The sequence below is a fragment of the Mustela lutreola genome, chromosome 2 (assembly GCF_030435805.1).
Source record: "Mustela lutreola isolate mMusLut2 chromosome 2, mMusLut2.pri, whole genome shotgun sequence".
Classification (NCBI taxonomy): domain Eukaryota; kingdom Metazoa; phylum Chordata; class Mammalia; order Carnivora; family Mustelidae; genus Mustela; species Mustela lutreola.
This window is the reverse complement of record NC_081291.1, coordinates 158,068,924-158,086,103: the sequence shown is the minus strand read 5'-3', so window position 1 is coordinate 158,086,103 and position 17,180 is coordinate 158,068,924. Positions and strand designations below refer to the sequence as shown.

General features: G+C 37.8%; 1 protein-coding gene across 6 annotated transcripts in view; it reads left to right on the top strand.

Moving 5' to 3' along the window:
* Nucleotides 1-15,963, top strand: part of GTF2E1 (general transcription factor IIE subunit 1) — a 45,630-nt gene extending 29,667 nt beyond the window's left edge. For 3 of the 6 annotated variants that reach the window (XM_059163945.1, XM_059163943.1, XM_059163944.1), the window contains exons 4-6: nt 829-1,067; nt 5,586-6,009; nt 15,735-15,963. In XM_059163945.1, the coding sequence (XP_059019928.1) occupies nt 829-1,067; nt 5,586-6,009; nt 15,735-15,741 (670 nt within the window). In that variant the 3' untranslated portion in view covers nt 15,742-15,963. Of the gene's footprint in view, nt 1-828; nt 1,068-5,585; nt 7,360-15,204 lie in introns of those variants that run through there. The other 3 variants (XR_009351113.1, XM_059163948.1, XM_059163946.1) reach the window with 3 other exon arrangements.
* Nucleotides 15,964-17,180: the final 1,217 nt, after the last annotated feature.

Genomic DNA, 17,180 nt, shown 5'->3' with positions numbered 1-17,180 from the left:
AAGTGAAACAAGTAGATAAGACACAGAACTGCCAAAGACTGAAAACCTGACTTAACTAACAGAGATGAGGAAACATAAGTAACTAGGGAAAGATAAGGAATGATCAGGCCTAGAACAGGCAAGTAGATCATGGGTGGTAGAGATAAAAAGCAAAGCAAAATAGACTGAAAAATAGATCATGGTTACTGCAGGGTGGAAATAATGGTTGGGGATAGATACCAGGGTCAGTGTAAGTACAGAAATGGGACAATACAACTCAGTAAAAAGGAGATTAATTGTGCATAACAATATACCTCGTATGGTGAATAGCAGGAGAGAAACATTAATTCTAAGTTGAGGCCTGGTTTTATAGAATACTTTTTTAGCTTCTCAGCACACAAAGAGAAAAAAGCTCACAGAACCACTCTGAATCCTTGGTTGAGATGAGAGAGGTTTTTAAAAAGGTAACATGTTTTGTTTGTTTGGGGTTTTTTTGTTTTTAAACGGAATACTCATGAAAGGTGTGACTGAGAGATTTTTGTAAGCTAGTGTCTTTAAGTGGATTATGTCACCTTTATTATTTTCCCCTCTTAAGTAGATTTATTGAGACATCTTAAATTATGAAACCTCATTCATTTATATACGTGCCAGTGGACCCAGTGTTTGAGAAACTTAAATACAAATATGATACCCTGTGTTATAAGCGATTTCTCAGAATTGCTAAAGCGTGTGTATATGATTGCTAGATAGCATTTATTTCTTCAGTAACCACCTCTCCAGTTGTGCTTCTTTTCCAACACCAAGACTTTACTTTTTCTTCTTCTTGCCCTCTTCTCATCTTTTTTATAGCAAGGACCGGGCAGCAACTACTGCAGGAGCTGCTGGCCTGCCAGGTGGGCACCACCGGGAAGCATGGGCCACCAAAGGTCCCTCCTATGAGGACCTATACACTCAGAATGTTGTCATTAACATGGATGACCAAGAAGATCATCGAGCCTCACTGGAGGGGAAATCTACCAAAGAGAGACCCATTTGGTTGAGAGAGAGCACTGTCCAAGGAGCATATAGTTCTGAAGAGATGAAGGAAGGTAAGAGTAGAAGTCATTAAAATGAATTTATTTTGGGTTCAGTGGAAAATGGACTTAGTGGGCAATTCTTAGTTTTATTGGTAATTCATTATATCTGTTTTACAAAACAGTTGTGTTATGCCAGGTAGTAAGAAATTAATAAGCATTAAAACTAACCAATATAGGAGTGCCTGGGTGGCTCAGTGGGTTAAAGCCTCTGCCTTCAGCTCGGGTCATGGTCTCAGGGTCCTGGGATTGAGCCCCGCATCAGGCTCTCTGCTCACTGGGAAGCCTGCTTCCTCCTCTCTCTCTCTCTCTCTCTCTCTCTCTCTCTCTGCCTGCCTCTCTGCCTACTTGTGATCTCTGTCTGTCAAATAAATAAATAAAATCTTTAAAAAACAACAAAAACTAACCAATATATACTTATATTAGCCTTCAACTTCGTTGAAATAATAAGTAAATTTTAAATCTCCATTTTTAGAATTAAGAAATTACCATTTCTTTGTCTTAATTTCATGGAAAAGTCCTATTATGTTCAAAGTGGCCAAATTCACCTCTTCTTTATTCTTCTGTTACCCTAACTTATATTCCTTTTTATTTCTCTGAATTGGGAACCAAAACTATATACAGTCCAAACTTGTTTATATTGTCTCCTCATAAATACCAGTGTGTTTGTGCTACCTGAAATATATAAAAAGGAGCCATCTGGTTAAAGGATTAAGGATTCTTTTTTTTTTTTTTTTTTTAATTTATTTTTATTTGACAGATAGAGATCACAAGTAGGCAGAGAGGCAGGCAGAGAGAGAGGGAGGAGGAAGCAGGCTCCCCGCTGAGCAGAGAGCCCGATGCAGGGCTCGATCCCAGGACCCTAGGATCATGACCTGAGCCGAAAGCAGAGGCTTTAACCCACTGAGCCACCGAGGCGCCCTAGGATTAAGGATTCTTATCATCCAAGAAGATTGACAGAACTCCATATTAGAAGATTTTAGAACTCTCAGTGATCCCCAAAGACTTAAGAATTACATAGTAACCAGCAGTTTGAGCACTGCAGCAATTTACTTTTTAAACCTGTAAAGTTACTGGATTCAAAGACTTTTGGGTGGTGATGTATGGGAGTAAAAAAGTAGAAAATGTGAGGCTCAGACTGGACAGAGATTGCTCGGAAACTGGGAAGCAGAGATGAAAGGGAGTTAGTACTTCTGGTTAGGTTTTGTTGGCAGTAGAGTCTGCATGGCCCTACACCCAGTTAGGTAGGTATCATTTCTAAGACATCACCTGAGTATGGTTCTTTAATCCCTGAAACTGAAAGCTACCTGTTTTTTGGTATTTCTCCTAACCTCTACCCCCTTTATATTAGCATTTCTTTAACTATGTATCCTAAGAATTAAGTAGTAGTATGGAGTTGGGTAGTAATGATAAAATCAGGTAATACTTCTAGTAGGATTCTTCTTGGTGTTTTGATTTCAATCAGAAAAAAAATTTTCTTTGGCAATCTTAACTTTACCCACCCTCCTTAGCACTGAAAAGCTTGGCTATGATGTTTAGTTATATTTGATTCAAATTGTTTCACTTTATATAGGAGTGATAGTGTTAACTATTTAGTAGGCTTGTTTTCCCCAACTTGGCTTCTTGCCTTTTCTTAAAGCTACCAAACCTTTTCTTTGAACTTAGAAACAAAATTGAATTAAATGAAACCATTGTTAGCCCATGTTATATGCAATTAGGCTTATAAGCTTAACATTCAATGTTTACAATTCCTAGAATGATAGAATTTGAATCATAAGGGCCCTTAAAAAGTTATCAAGTCTACCTAATTCTGATTTGTGAATATTTTCTTTCTGTATAAAATAGGATAGTATACTCTCATGTCTAAATTTGTATTAAGTTTTATGATAGGATAGGCTCTAGTGAATGTGTGAAGAGAGTCTTGTTTGTCCTACACTTAATTTTCCTCAGACTTCAAGTTATTTTAATATTTTTAGAATTTTACAGATCTTAATCATGTGTTCATTACTATACTGAAAGCATAGTGATCTATTCTAATTCTCTTTCATTCTACTTTCCTTACAAATAGTCCTCTTTCTTGAAGTCACCTACATCTACATTTTTTGGTTTTATTTAAATTGTCTTTTTCTGGACCTTCTCCAAGCATAATATACTTTACTTTATTTAGATCTAGTTACCAGAACAATATATGTTTATGCATGGATCCATCATAAATGATTTGAGTTTTACTTAAAATATCCTTCTGGTTTTTATCTAATACTTTGTTACTTTGGGTCAAGAAGCAATATTTTAAGACCAACAACTTTGGAACCATGTACAGGGATTTTTAAAGATCCTCCCTTGCTCTGTATCAGATAACTTGGACCAGGTCTTTCAATATGTTTTAGATTGTTTTTCTATAGGCAGATTTTCTTACCCTTGCCAGTATAGAAATAAATCCGCCAGTTTTCTGCCCACTCTCAGCTCTTCCTGTGGTTTTTTTTTTTTTTTTCCCCCCATCAGCTTGGCCTTATTTAAGCATCCAGAATTGCTTAGCATCATCAGTGAACTTGACAGTTTCCCATTATGTATGTCTTTTTTGTAACTTATAACTTAAATAAGACTGTTCCTAGAACTAGTGTTTCTACTTTACCATCCAAATATTTGCTCATTTATCCTCATTTTTTGTTGTCTGTCTTCATCTGTAGCAGAGCAGCTCCTTTTTTCCCCAAACCTCTCAAGACCTTTGTCATAAATCTTTGAGATATGATTTAGTTTACAAAACTAAATTGCTTTTCCCCTTATTTTATGTTTACTTTAAACATTAATCAAAGTACTATGTTGATAATACTAAGCTTATTGGAAAATTCTTAGAGGAGTGATGATTGCCTTAGAGACAATTCCTTTTTTTTTACCCCCTGTTGCAATACTGCATTGGCAGTAAGGACTCTTGGAAGGAGCCTCAGCCTTTAGCAATGTTTTAAAGTAGTAAACTTTGATTTTACATCCATGTTATCAAAAGCCTATATTCTCTGACTTGAACATTTAACTTCTTAATTCCTGTTTCCTTTCTGTCTCTTAAGCTGCCCAATCTCATATCTCAGGAGTTATGCACTTTCTAAATTGTGCAGTGTTACACTAATCCATTCTAATATGTGAATGAGAAGATGCTCTCACTTCATTCATGGCTGGAATTGGTCATTTCTGAGCCTTTTCTTGGTGACGATGTTGATGATAGATAACACTAAGCTAAGTGCCAGACTCATTCTAAACACTTCACAGATATTCACTTAATCCCCACAATTATCCAGTGACATATGTACTCATTTTCCCACCTTTTTGTACTTGAGAAAATTGAAGCAGAAAAATGAAGTAACGTAGCCAAAACCATAGTTAATAGGTGTTAGAATCAGGATTTGAATCAAAGAGTTAGGTTCCAAACAACATTTTTAATCCCTTTATATGTTTTAAATAGCAGTATACTTGGTACTCAGAATACAGAATATAAGTGTTTTTCTTAAAATTTCATCTGTAATTTTTCAGGCGTGATATATACGCAAAATGATAGGAGGTGTGCGGTGAGAGAACCTTCATTCCTGATACTAGATTCCTTTTTATAAAGAGTTCAAAGTATGTGTAATTTGTTTCAGGAAAATAAAATTGCATTTATTCACTCATGTATTCATTTGGTGCCTAATAAGTGGGAGGCACTATTTTGGTACATGGGATATATCATTGAATAAAAAAAGAGAAATATCTGCTTGTGGAGAATGTACCTCTTGGGAAAGGAGGTAACAGAGACTGTAGACAAGAATTATTATGTTAGAAAGTAAGTGCTATGGGGGAAAAAAAATAGAGCATTGGGAATATAGGGTGGGGTGAATTATAAGAAGGTGACATTTGAATAAAAACATAAAGGATGTGAGGGAGTTAGCTATGTAACATAGAGAAAAAATATCCCAGGTGAGGAAACAGGGAGTACAAAGGCCTTAAGGTCGGAGTAAATGTTATATACATAGGGAATACCATGGGGCTACTGTCACTAGAGAAGAATAAGCAAAGGGAAAGAGCAGAGGTAAGTAAGGTGAGCATGTGAGCAAGAGGGGTCCCAAATATTATAGGACTCTCTAAGCCATTGTAAAGCTTTTGGCTTTTACTTGAAGCAAGATGAGGAGCCATTTTTTGAGTTCATGTTTTACCAGCTTTACAGTACTTGGTCCTTCTTAGACATAATTACATATGTTCTTATCCAGAGCTCTGTAAGGTAGATGTTCTTACCACTCCTTTTTATAGGAAAAGGTACTGAAATTCACAGACTAAAAACTTGCCCAAAGTAGTACAGCTTATATCTGAAAGGACCCAGATTCAAATTCAGGCTTTTTTATTCTTAAAACACATGTGTTTAAACCATGCTACTTAAGTTCCAGTTTGTGAGAAGTATTTTTAATATCTTATGGACAGTTCCTCAAAAACTGGAACTAGTGAAGTCTTATAAGTTATAAAGAAATGCCTTTTCTACTTAAGGAAATTGACATTCTGTTTTTTTCTTTCCAGGTGGTATAGATATAGACGCATTTCAAGAGCGTGAGGAGGGCCGTGCTGGGCCAGATGATAATGAAGAGGTCATGCGAGCACTACTCATTCATGAGAAGAAGACCCCCTCAGCCACAGCAGGCTCAGTGGGGGCAGCTGCTCCCGTGACCACTGCCAATGGCAGTGACTCAGAAAGTGAGACCAGTGAGTCAGACGATGACTCCCCACCTCGACCAGCAGCTGTGGCAGTGCATCATCGGGACGAGGATGAGGAGGAGGACGATGAGTTTGAGGAAGTAGCAGATGATCCCATTGTTATGGTGGCTGGCCGTCCGTTCTCCTACAGTGAAGTGAGCCAGCGGCCAGAGCTGGTGGCCCAGATGACACCAGAGGAGAAGGAAGCATACATAGCGATGGGACAACGCATGTTTGAGGACCTTTTTGAGTGAGCTTTCCCTACCTTTTCTTCCTTTCTCTAATGTTCATTTCAAAAAGAAATTCCTTACCGTTGAAGGAAAGTGTTTAAGTGGCATTCTGCCCTTCTCAAAGTAAAGCAGCTAAACAGTAATGGGAGAGAAGGTTTGATTTTTATGCCAGAAGCTTCCCCGCAGGTAGGTTGGCTATATAAGCATTTCCTTCCCTGCTGTTACTACAGTATTAATATCTTACTGTATTTCAAATTTACCCTAATCTTTTTCCTTTTTGAGACCCATTTTTCTCCCTTCTGAAATGAGTGAGATCTGTGCAGTAAATTCTTCCCGTCTCCCTGTAGAAGCCCACTATGATCACTAATTCACTGATCACATCCTTTTAAAAATCTGTTCTGACCAAGCATTCTAAACAAGTCCCAGTATTGCTGCCAAGCAGCTTGGCAACAGACAAATTATTGATGAGAGACAAAAAAAATCTTAAAACTGCATATTGCCACATGGTTGAGGATCAGAGTCAATATGTGAGGGAGGAAGAGGGATAGGTATGCCTAAATCTCTTGATTAATATCTAAACCAAAATTTATGTCTTTCGAACTGACTTGACAGAGTCTGTTGTTTTGCTTAATGCCTTTTGGTTTGGATGTTGGATGGTAGAAAACAGAAAGTATACTTGGTAAATGCTTATGAAGAAATTAGGAAAAAAACATGGATATAGGAACAAGGAGTTCCTACAGGGTTGAAGAGTGGAGAGCATTGGGAACAGTGACTTTTAGAATCGTCTGAGTTTGTGCTGATTTGTAAATCCTTTATTGAAAGCTAAGACTGGTCCCTTTCCTTCTCCTGTCTTCTACAGTGCTATAAATTGTCTAATGAGGCCATTCCAGCAGAAATCAGCATATAACAATTGATAACTTCTCTCTTTTCTCTCAACATCATTGAAGTCCTTCTTTGTCTCTCTTTTTGATTCTTGACAGACATGATGTTTTAGAGTGCATCCAGTACATTGTTGAACATTGTAACCTCAAGGAACAGTTTATTTTTGGTTCTGATCTGTAGCATGGTATTATCCCCTAAAGCAGAACTTTAAAAATAAAGAACTTTCATGCAAGGGGCTATAGCAATTGTATTTTTTATAATATTTTTTCCTTGCATTGTCATTTTTAAGTATTTATCATTTTATAGTACATGTGTGAAAATAGATTTTAGAGTATCTGATCCTTGTATGAAGTGATTGTTTCATTTACCTAGGCTGTATTCATGACTGAATATTGACAATAAATCTATTTTATACTGACTGAAATTTGTTAATTTCTAGGTCTGTAACATCTTGGAGCATAATTAAAATGAATACTCTTCCCATTAAAGCAATGTTTCAGACTTCTTTCTCCTAATAGTCATGTTTCAAATAACAGATGCAGTTGTTACATGGTGTAATTTTTTTCTGGCAATAAGCTGCCTTAAGACTTTATGTATGTGTCTTGTTTGCATGGACCTATTCAACTTTTAAACATTGTTTTTAAACTTTCATAGTTCTAGAAAGAACTTCATTTAAATAACATGAATCAGGTGTTTAAAAACATAGTTTCAGGGGCACCTGGATGGCTAGTTCAGTTAAGCTTCTGACTCTTGATTTCACCTTGGGTCATGATCTCAGGGTTGGGCTCTACGTTGGGCTCTGCACTCAGTGGGGAGTCTGCTCAGGATTCCCTCTCTCCCTCTGCCCTTCCCCCTACTTGCTTGCTCACTCTCTCAAATAAGTAATCCTAAAAAAGAAAAAAAAAGTAGTTGTAAGAACTCTAAGCTCTTTATTTTAGTCAATAAATGTTTCTGGATATTTTTTCTGGAGTCTGACAACTTGCATCTTCTACTTCCTAGAGCTACTGTTCTAGTTTTTCTTTTTCTGTTATCTACCAGCTTCTCAGAGAATCATATAAACTAGTTGCATATTTCTTTCCTCTCTGTTTGCAGTTTGTGTCTTTCCCGATTACTACACTGAAATAGCTTTCTCCAGTCATAAGTGTCCTATGTAACAAACCTTTACTCCTCAGTCTTTTTGGCTGTTTTTCAGTTTTTGATGCTATCAATCCATGCTTTCTCTTTGAAACGTTTTCATTTGGTATCCTAGCCATTATGCTGTCTTGGTTCTCCTTACTTCATTGGCTATTCCTTCTCAGTCTTCAGGCTTTATTTCTTCCTCTGCTGTACATATGAGCATACCTCAAGGCATGGTTTGTTCTCTTTTTGTGTGTGTGTGTATGTGTATGGAATTTGTGCTACAGAAGAATGTCGTGAGTGAAGATACAAGTATGAATAAGTATTTATTGCAACAGTGTTTGAAATGGTATATAGATGGTAATACATGGATGTATTAAATATGTATTGATCGGAAATTAAACTATGTTTCCATGTAGTCCTGTAGCTATTAAAAAGAATATATTGATGGGAAAAGATATCCATTATGTGTTAAGTATAGAAGGATTGTTTTTCCACGTGTGTGTGTGTGTAAAGAAGAAAGTTTCTGATAGTACTTACTATGTGTCTTTACATATATTGACTCATTTACTCCTGTATAAGCAAAACTGTGAGGTAGATATTTGTATTTAAAGATATATATAATTAGAGATGACAATTACAGTCTTAATGTGTTATAATGGAAAAGATACTCCTATTTTAGAAAAAGGATCCAATAGATATTTGAAGAAGTGCATGTAGAAAATGTGCAGTAGCATTAAAGAAATAGGGTAACAAAAGCAAACTTTTTATATTAATACTAGGGCTTGTAGGTGTGACTTAGGTACCTTTTAAAAACCCTGGGTTCATCATTTCCTTAAAGAAAGGTCTCTGATTTTCAAAATTAATAGGAAAATATAATTCAGTATGTAAAATTTTGGACTTCAACAACATACCTGAGAACTCAATAGAGTTTGAAATTACTTCATCAGACAGATTTATGTCTACTGAATGGCACTATAATCTGTTGAGAAAAGCCAGTCAGTGACAAAAATGATTAAAAATGGGAACCCTGCCAATTGTCTGCCTCTGAAGCTCTAGTAAGGGCAAGCTCACACAGGAGGTTGGTCAGTAGATGTAATCACAGTGTCTGTGGATCTCAGGGTGGCTGGAATTGTTACTGCTTTCAGCCTGTAATAAGGGATGGCCAGGAACTCATCTCCGAAGTTGGCTATGTTATTATTATTCAAGTATCAGCCGCCCAGGTGTCTCAATCTTTCACTCCCCTGTAAGATTTAAATAGAACACTTTTCACATCATGGGATACTTCTTCCAGTTTCATTTCTCTTTTCTTTAGTGGGGAGAGTTGTGGAAAGGGCTCCTCCTACTCTGCCTACTTGCTTCCCTGGCTTCTCTACCTCTTCCACACCACCTATTCCAACTCCCATGACCCATGTAGCGGATATTCACTGAAGTGTTTATAGTAGTGGGGAGGAGGTGGGCAGCGATGGGCTATCTTGTCTAGGCATTGCAGAGTCAAGAAATACAAAAGTAGATCATATAGATCCTTGTTCTTAAAGAGTTTCTATTCTATCATCCTCACGTTTCATCCCAAGTAGAGTCCTGCTTTCAAATCTTGCTAAAACTTCAGCCTCAGCTTCCTTTTTCCTTCTCTTCATCACCCTTTTTCCCCAAAGACCTTGGAAAGTTATAAATGTACTAGAGGAAAGAACATTTCTTTATTTTATTTCTATTTCAAGTAGTACCTTGAAAGCTCTTATGTCCAAAGTGACCTATCCAAGATGTTTCCCTAACCAAAGAGCCATTTTCCCACTCTACAGGATCAGCGTGAGAGGTTAACGGATTTTAAAAGGAATTTTTTTCTCTTCCCATGCCACTAAATAATATTATTCATTATCCTTTGCCAAAAGTAAGGTGATGAATAAACAGTCTAGGCCTTTAGGTGATCCACATAACCTTATATTTGGTGGAAAACTGCTTTCATTCTATCTGCCCTTGAAGTGGAAGACTTTTTCTCATTTAGTTGCCCCCTTTCTCCAAAATAATACTTAGAGAGTATTTCCACTACTTAAGGAGTGTTAAGTTTAGATGATTAAAAAAATAAATTATCCAGTTTGGCGTGCCTCCAGCTCAGAAGACTAGGTTCTGGTCCCAGTTCCAAGTTAAGTAGACACTTGCAGGATGACACCTGATGCAGTCTTTCTGGGCCAGTTTCTCAGCTGTCAATAAGGAGAGGATTATGCTAGAATCACACTGATTCCTTTCTGCTCTGATGTCTTATGGAGGTAAATGCGGCCTAATAATAACAACACAGCTGACAAGTTTTCTGATGTGCAATAGCAATTTAAACCAGGTGAAGGATATTTCATTTGAGGACTGCTGTAGGTGGTTTAGGTTTATAGGTTTAGGTTTAGGATTATTTATAGGTTTAGGTTTAGGATTGTAAGGCAGCAAACTTCACCTAAACAATTGCTAATTAGGTTTCTCTTTTCCTATCTTGCCAAGGTGCTTCATTTCTATCTGAATGACTGAGGAAGAAATAATTGAACATTTCATAACTCTTTTTGGTACTGTTTTGAGAGAATTGGATACTGAATGGTAACAAGATTGGGAAGAGCAGTTCCTTTTCTTTCTACCAGTTGGTTCTATGGCTAGATTCCCAGCCAGGACAACAATAGAAAGACTTAAATATATATTTTCTTGTTCTCTTTATTCCTAAGTCTAAAAAAGTAAGAAGTGGAAATCAAAAATAAATATGAAACTCTTTAGAATTTAGAAATAGGTCTAATTCCACCTTCTATTTGTTTAGCATTTTTTTGTTTCCACCAAAGCTATTTCACATGTGTTATCTCTAGCGGATCACTAGCTGGAATGCTATCAGTTTTTCTTTAATTACCTAAAACTCTCTTGGGGAAATGAATATTTTTAGAAAGGAACTGGTGTTACGGTCAATTTACTGTCTATTCTGTTGGCCTTTTATATTATGAAAGAAGCAAACTGAACAAGATAAGTACAGGTACTCTTAAACCACGTAAAGGCAAATGGGTTGAGAAAAGAGTCATGAAGTTTTATTTCTTCCTTTGAAGAACTAAAGGAATAAACTGATTCTGCTGTGCCCTCAAGGAGAGATATGAGTACCTTAACTTCTCTTTATTTTATTTTTTTAAAAGATTTTATTCATCTGTTTGACAGAGATCACAAGTATGCAGAGAGGCAGGCGGGGGGTGGTGGTGGTGGAGGGGGAGAGTAGGCTCCCTGCTGAGCAGAGAGCCCGATGTGGGGCTTCCTCCCAAGACCTCTGGGATCATGACCTGAGCTGAAGGCAGAGGCTTTAACTCACTGAGCCACCCAGGCACCCCTTAACTTCTCTTTAGAAAGAGCTTTCCATACTGAGTGCTAGAGGATGCCTTTCTTCTTCCAGTGCAAAGCAGATAGACTTAGTACACGACCAGTTTCAACAATCAACCCACATTTCCCATCACACAAAAACATACTCTCACCTACCTAATGTACATAAGTTTGAGAAACTAGTCTGAAGAGAAGGCTAGTGCAAGGTCCTAAAGTACCTTGAATCACGTTAGGGCATACAAGATGGTTATACAGTTTTGTTGCTGTTATATAAATATTTAAAAATCCATCCAATGATAAATATATATAGTTTTAAAAAAAGAACCCCCACCTCAACCCATCCCCATCTCACTACCCCGAGGTAAACCATTATTGATAATTTGATGTGTGTCATCCTAGACCTTCTCTAGGCCTTTAGAAACAACATACACACCGAACTTTTAGATACACTGTGGTGCTTTTCCAATAAATGCAACCATGTATACATTGCCATTTGCTTTTCAAGTATCTTGGATATCTTATCATATCAATATATTTAGATCTGCTTCAATTAAAAGAATAAGGACTAGGGGGCATCTGGATGGTGCAGTCAGTTGGGCTTGAGACTCTTGATCTCAGCTCAGGTCTTGATCTCAGGGTTGGTGGTGAGTTCAAGCTCCACCCAGTGTGGAGTCTACTTAAATAAATACATAAATAAAGGACTAAATAGAATTTTATAATATAGTTGTGTGATGTTTATGTAACAGTTTCCTTATTGAATGGCATTAAGGTAGTATCTAGTTTTCCACTATTAAAGTGCCCTCATATTTTTGTTCTTTGAGTATTTCTATAAGATGGAATCATAAAGGAGAGCCAATCAGAGGGCTTGTCCATTTTAAACTTTGATAGGTAATGCCAAATTACTCTTCATAAAGATTGTTGGAGAATTGTTAGCAGGGGAATAATTTGTAGCCCTGAAATTAAGTTGGGAATTTAAAACTGTGGCAGTTAAGTTAAGGCAGTTTCAGTAGTGTTGGTAGGTAATTTGGTCTAATGAACCAAGTCAGGGATGGGAAGGAGGGGACAGATTTGAGAAACTGGGAAGACAGAATTAGTGGATAATGGTGACTGGATAGGGCAGTACCTTGGATGAAGCTCAGGTGTCTGGATGGTGGTTCCATTTACTGAGATTGGAAATTCAGAAGGAGGGGCATGTTTTGCTCCTGTTTCAGCTCCCCATCTCCGTAAGTGACATCATCATTCCAACTATATACTCCAGGCAAAATTCTAATAGTTAGCCAGCCTTTCCTTTTTTCATCTCACCATGTAATTTATCAGCATGTTCTGTAGATTCAAAATACAATCTATATAATCTAATTTTGAAGGTAGAGCTGACAGGAACTGCTGGTAAATTGAAAGGATATTCTAAATCTGACTTCTCACAACTTCTACCACCACTACCAGCCTACTCCATGCCACGTCACCGCTCCTTGGCTCCTGCAGCAGCCTGCCAACTGGTCTCCCCACTTTCACTCTTAAACCATCCCCCAAACATGCAAGGATTTGGTTATTCCCCCCACACAGTCTTGTTTTAAATGTAAGTCAGATGATTCTCCCCCCACTCAGAACCCCTCATTGATTTTTTCTTAGAATAATGTCTAAAGCCCATACCCTTTTCTTTAGGCCTTAAGTGATCTGGCTTTTGGCTACTTTTATGACATCCTGCTATTTCTTCTTGTTAACTACTCTATAACCACATTGACGTTCTCTCTGTTTTGCAAATATACCAAGCTTCTTTCTGCCTTAGGTCTTTGCCTGATTTTCTTTGTGTAAAACACTCTTCTCCCCTCATGTCCCTGTTAATTTATTTTCTGGTTAAATGCTACCTTCTCAGAGAAGCCTCTGCCCTATTAGTTAAAGTAATCTCCTCTTCCATTCATGATGGTATTTTCCAGTTTTATTTTCTTCCTAGAAAAATTACTATTTGAAATGAACTTGTTTATTATTTAATTATTTATTTCTCTCAACTTTTCCTCTAAAAGGCTAAACTCCCTGCAGGCAGGATACTGATGAGGGAGCAGGAGGCTGGCTGAGGACAAAGCAAGAGCTGGCGCCTTGCACCCCCCCCCTTCATCCGCTCCCCTCCATAGGTGTAGCATTCCTCAGGCACCCCTGACTGCCATAAAATGATAAATAGTTAACTTGCTAAGATCACAATTCTACAAGACAGGAGTCTCCCTTGGTTTGCAAATATCCTTGAGATTTACAAACAAAGAAGTTACCTTATCAATAGCCCAAATTCCAAAGACACAGAACTCAGTTTCTCAAGCCTAATGTCACCCTCCCCTCCATAAAAACCGAAGGAGGCGGAGGTAGAAGGAAAAGCAAATAAAGTTAAATTTCTTCTAAACCTAAATCTCATTAACAAGGATGTTTGATGGCAGGAATGTAACATTCCACCAGGAGACTCTCAATTGTCTTTACTTAATAGTAACTAAGCCTTCAATATCCTGATAGTATTCTTTGCCCCAATAACCCTTTGTCCTCACCTACCCAACTCCTGCGTATATAACCAACCACCCCTCACAACCCGGGGCAGCCGCATCTCTGCCTGCCCACGGGCCCTGTCCCCGTGCTCTAATAAATCACCTTTTGCACCAACGACGTCTTAAGAATTCTTTCTTTAGTCGTCGGCTCCGAACCTCCTCACCCCACCGAACCTGACTTAGGTTCTGGGACTTCATCAATACTAGCATATAGAATTAATTCTGGCATATTGTAGGCCCAATAAATGTTGAATGGATGGATAGACAGATGAATGGGCAAGGTGAACACATCCTTTTTCCCCCGCCAAGGCTGATCATTTTGTTCCTCACTTGAATTGCAAATATATGTATAGTCTCTTAATCAGTTAATTATGTTAACTTGTGATTCATAGTACCAAAACTATGTCCCCAGGACTAAGAATGGAGGGTGCCAGTATGTAACTTCTTAGGAACAGCCAAAAAGAAAGCTAAAAGCTTCAATTCTGGGGAACCATTAGCTTTAATGTTCATGAAAAGGTAATTTTTTTTTCTAGGGCTACACTGTTCAGTAAGGTGGCCCCTAGCCACATGTGGCTACTGAGTACTTGAAATGTATCTAGTCCAGATTGAGATGTACTATATATAAATTTTATATAAATTTAAAATACCAAATTTTGAAGGCTCAGTATGGGAATGAATACAGAATGTAAAATACCGTATTAATAATGTTTATATTGATTATATGTTGAAAATATAATACTGTAGATATTTGGGTTAGAGGAAATATACTATTGAAATTAATTTACCTCTCTTTACTTTTAGAAGATTTAAAATTGCAAAAATGACTCTCATTTGTACCTTGCATTATATTTCTATTGGACAGCACTGGTCAAGGGCATTTTCTTCAGGTGCTAGAGTTACATCTTTCGTACTTAGTTATTAGTTGCATTTTTCCTCATATACAAGTTTTTTTTTTTTTTAAAGATTTTATTTTATTTATTTGACAGACAGAGATCACAAGTAGGCAGAGAGGCAGGCAGAGAGAGAGAGAGGAGGAAGCAGGCTCTCCGCCAAGCAGAGAGTCCAATGCGGGGCTCGATCCCAGGACCCTGGGATCATGACCTGAGCCAAAGGCAGAGGCTTTAACCCACTGAGCCACCCAGGCGCCCCCATATACAAGTTTTTGACCTGAATGCTATGTCCACCCTCCTTTCCTCCCTGGCTCTCTACCAGAAAGATACGCTTTGTTTTGTTTGTAGGATCTTTGTCCTTGGGAACAAGAATGGATTTTGCTTTGGGTTTAATTTTTCACCTTTTAGGTTTGGGATTGGTTGGGGTGAGGCATGGTTTTTTATTTGTTTTTTGTTTTGTTTTGTTTTCCTGAAGTTAGATAAAATGTGGGGATAATGTCAGCAATGGGGAACTGAGATGTTTTTGACTACTTGAGACGAAAGCTGCGGTGTTGAAAGTGCTGCTGACTCCTAGGGGACTGAGGGAACTGAGGACCCTGCAGAGCTGTGCCAGAGATGGAGGAGCTAAGAGCTGGTCCTAAGTCAGGTTTGGAAGCCCACTATGCTTCTTCCTATGCATTGTATTAATATATAGTGTATGCGAAATTGCTTATGTGTTTTTCGTTTGCATCACCTTCTTGCTAGAATGTAAGCTCCGTGAGGGCAGAGAATTTATCTTTCTTGCTCATGGTAGTGTTCTGGCTCCCATCTCTGACTCGGTGCCTGGCACATAGTAAGTAGTCATCAATACATATTGAAGGACTACACAATTATGTTTGTTCAGGCCAGGGGTAAACTGTGGCCTTTATATAAAAGATAGTTATTTTCAGTTTCTGTTGTTACTTGTATACCTAATGTTTGTGATGCTGTTTTGTATTTATTGTCTCCCTTTTGCAATGCTTACAGGTGGTGAGTGCTGATCTGCATAGCAAAGGGCATTTTCCCGGCAACTGGTGAAACCATCCAACCAAAAGTACATATGACAATTAAATCTAACCTAAGGCTTACGTGTGAATTTGTTCACTTAGTCTGTGTTAAGGTCATTTTTTGAAGAGGAAGTTTGTAAGAACAAAGAACGTGCTATTTCTTCAATTGGGGGTATTATTTGTCTCATAATAAAATTGATGTTACTGTGGTTTTCTTCGTGATATCGAAGACCCATTCTTGGCAAATGTTTGTTGCTTCATGGGCACCTAATGGCTGATCCACCTACACCTTCAGGTAGAAAGACGGAAGGAGTAAGGGGATAAAGGTATATACCAACTGATCAGTATCCCTCACTCCTTATTATGGGATGTCTTTATTGTGGTAAAATGCACATGACATAAAATTAACCATTTTAAAGTGTACAATTCATTGGCATTTAGTTCCTTCTCAGTATATCAGCCTAGTTTCCAAACATTCTCATCATCCCAGAAGAAAACTCAATACCCATCAAGCAGTTGGTCAACATTCTCCCCTCCTCGCAGTCCTTGGCAACTGCCAATCTTCTGTCTGTGGATTTACCTATTCTGGATACTTTGTATAAATGGAATTGTATAGTTTGTGATCTTTATGTCTGGCAAAAGTCTTTCCCTTCTCTAGCATTGTGTTTTCAGGGTTTATCCATGTGGCATGCATGTTATCAGTACTTCGCTCTTCTATGGCTGAATATATTCCATTATATATATATATATATATATATATATATATATATATATCACAATTTGTTTATCCATTCAGCTGTTGATGGACATTTAGATTGTTTCCTCATTTTGTCTGTTGTGAATAATACTGCTGTGAATATTTGTGTATAAGCATTTGAGTACCTATTTTCAATTTGGGGGTTATATACCTAGGGTGAAATTGCTGGGTCATATAATAGTTCTGTGTTTCTGTGCCATTTGTTTCTAAAGTGATACATTTGTCAGAACTGTGTGTGATAATTAATGTCACTCATTGGGGAATATAGAAAAGCTTATAACCCAGATGTCTGTTTTGGATGTGAGGGCTAGCAGAGAATACCAGAATTCTAGGGTTTCTAACCAGACAGCCTTTCCTGGCAGCAGCTACAGAGGACAGAGTAATAGAAGGGCTACATATGAGGTAAGAATTCAGGAGTCATGGATTTTCTTTCCTGGAGAAATTAGCTTCTGAGTTCCTCTTTACATCCATTTCTGGTATTCAGACTCTAAGTCATAAGAGACACTTATCCTGGCCTCCCAGTACTGTCACTTAGAACTGTGATCTCTTTGCTCCTATTCTCTGTCACATAGTTAAGCCTTAAGTCCAGGGTCAGAAGTGGGCTAATGTCTTCATTTGGTTAAACATGAAGTGAGGTCCTTCTGTTGAACATGCTTGGAAGTGTACCAG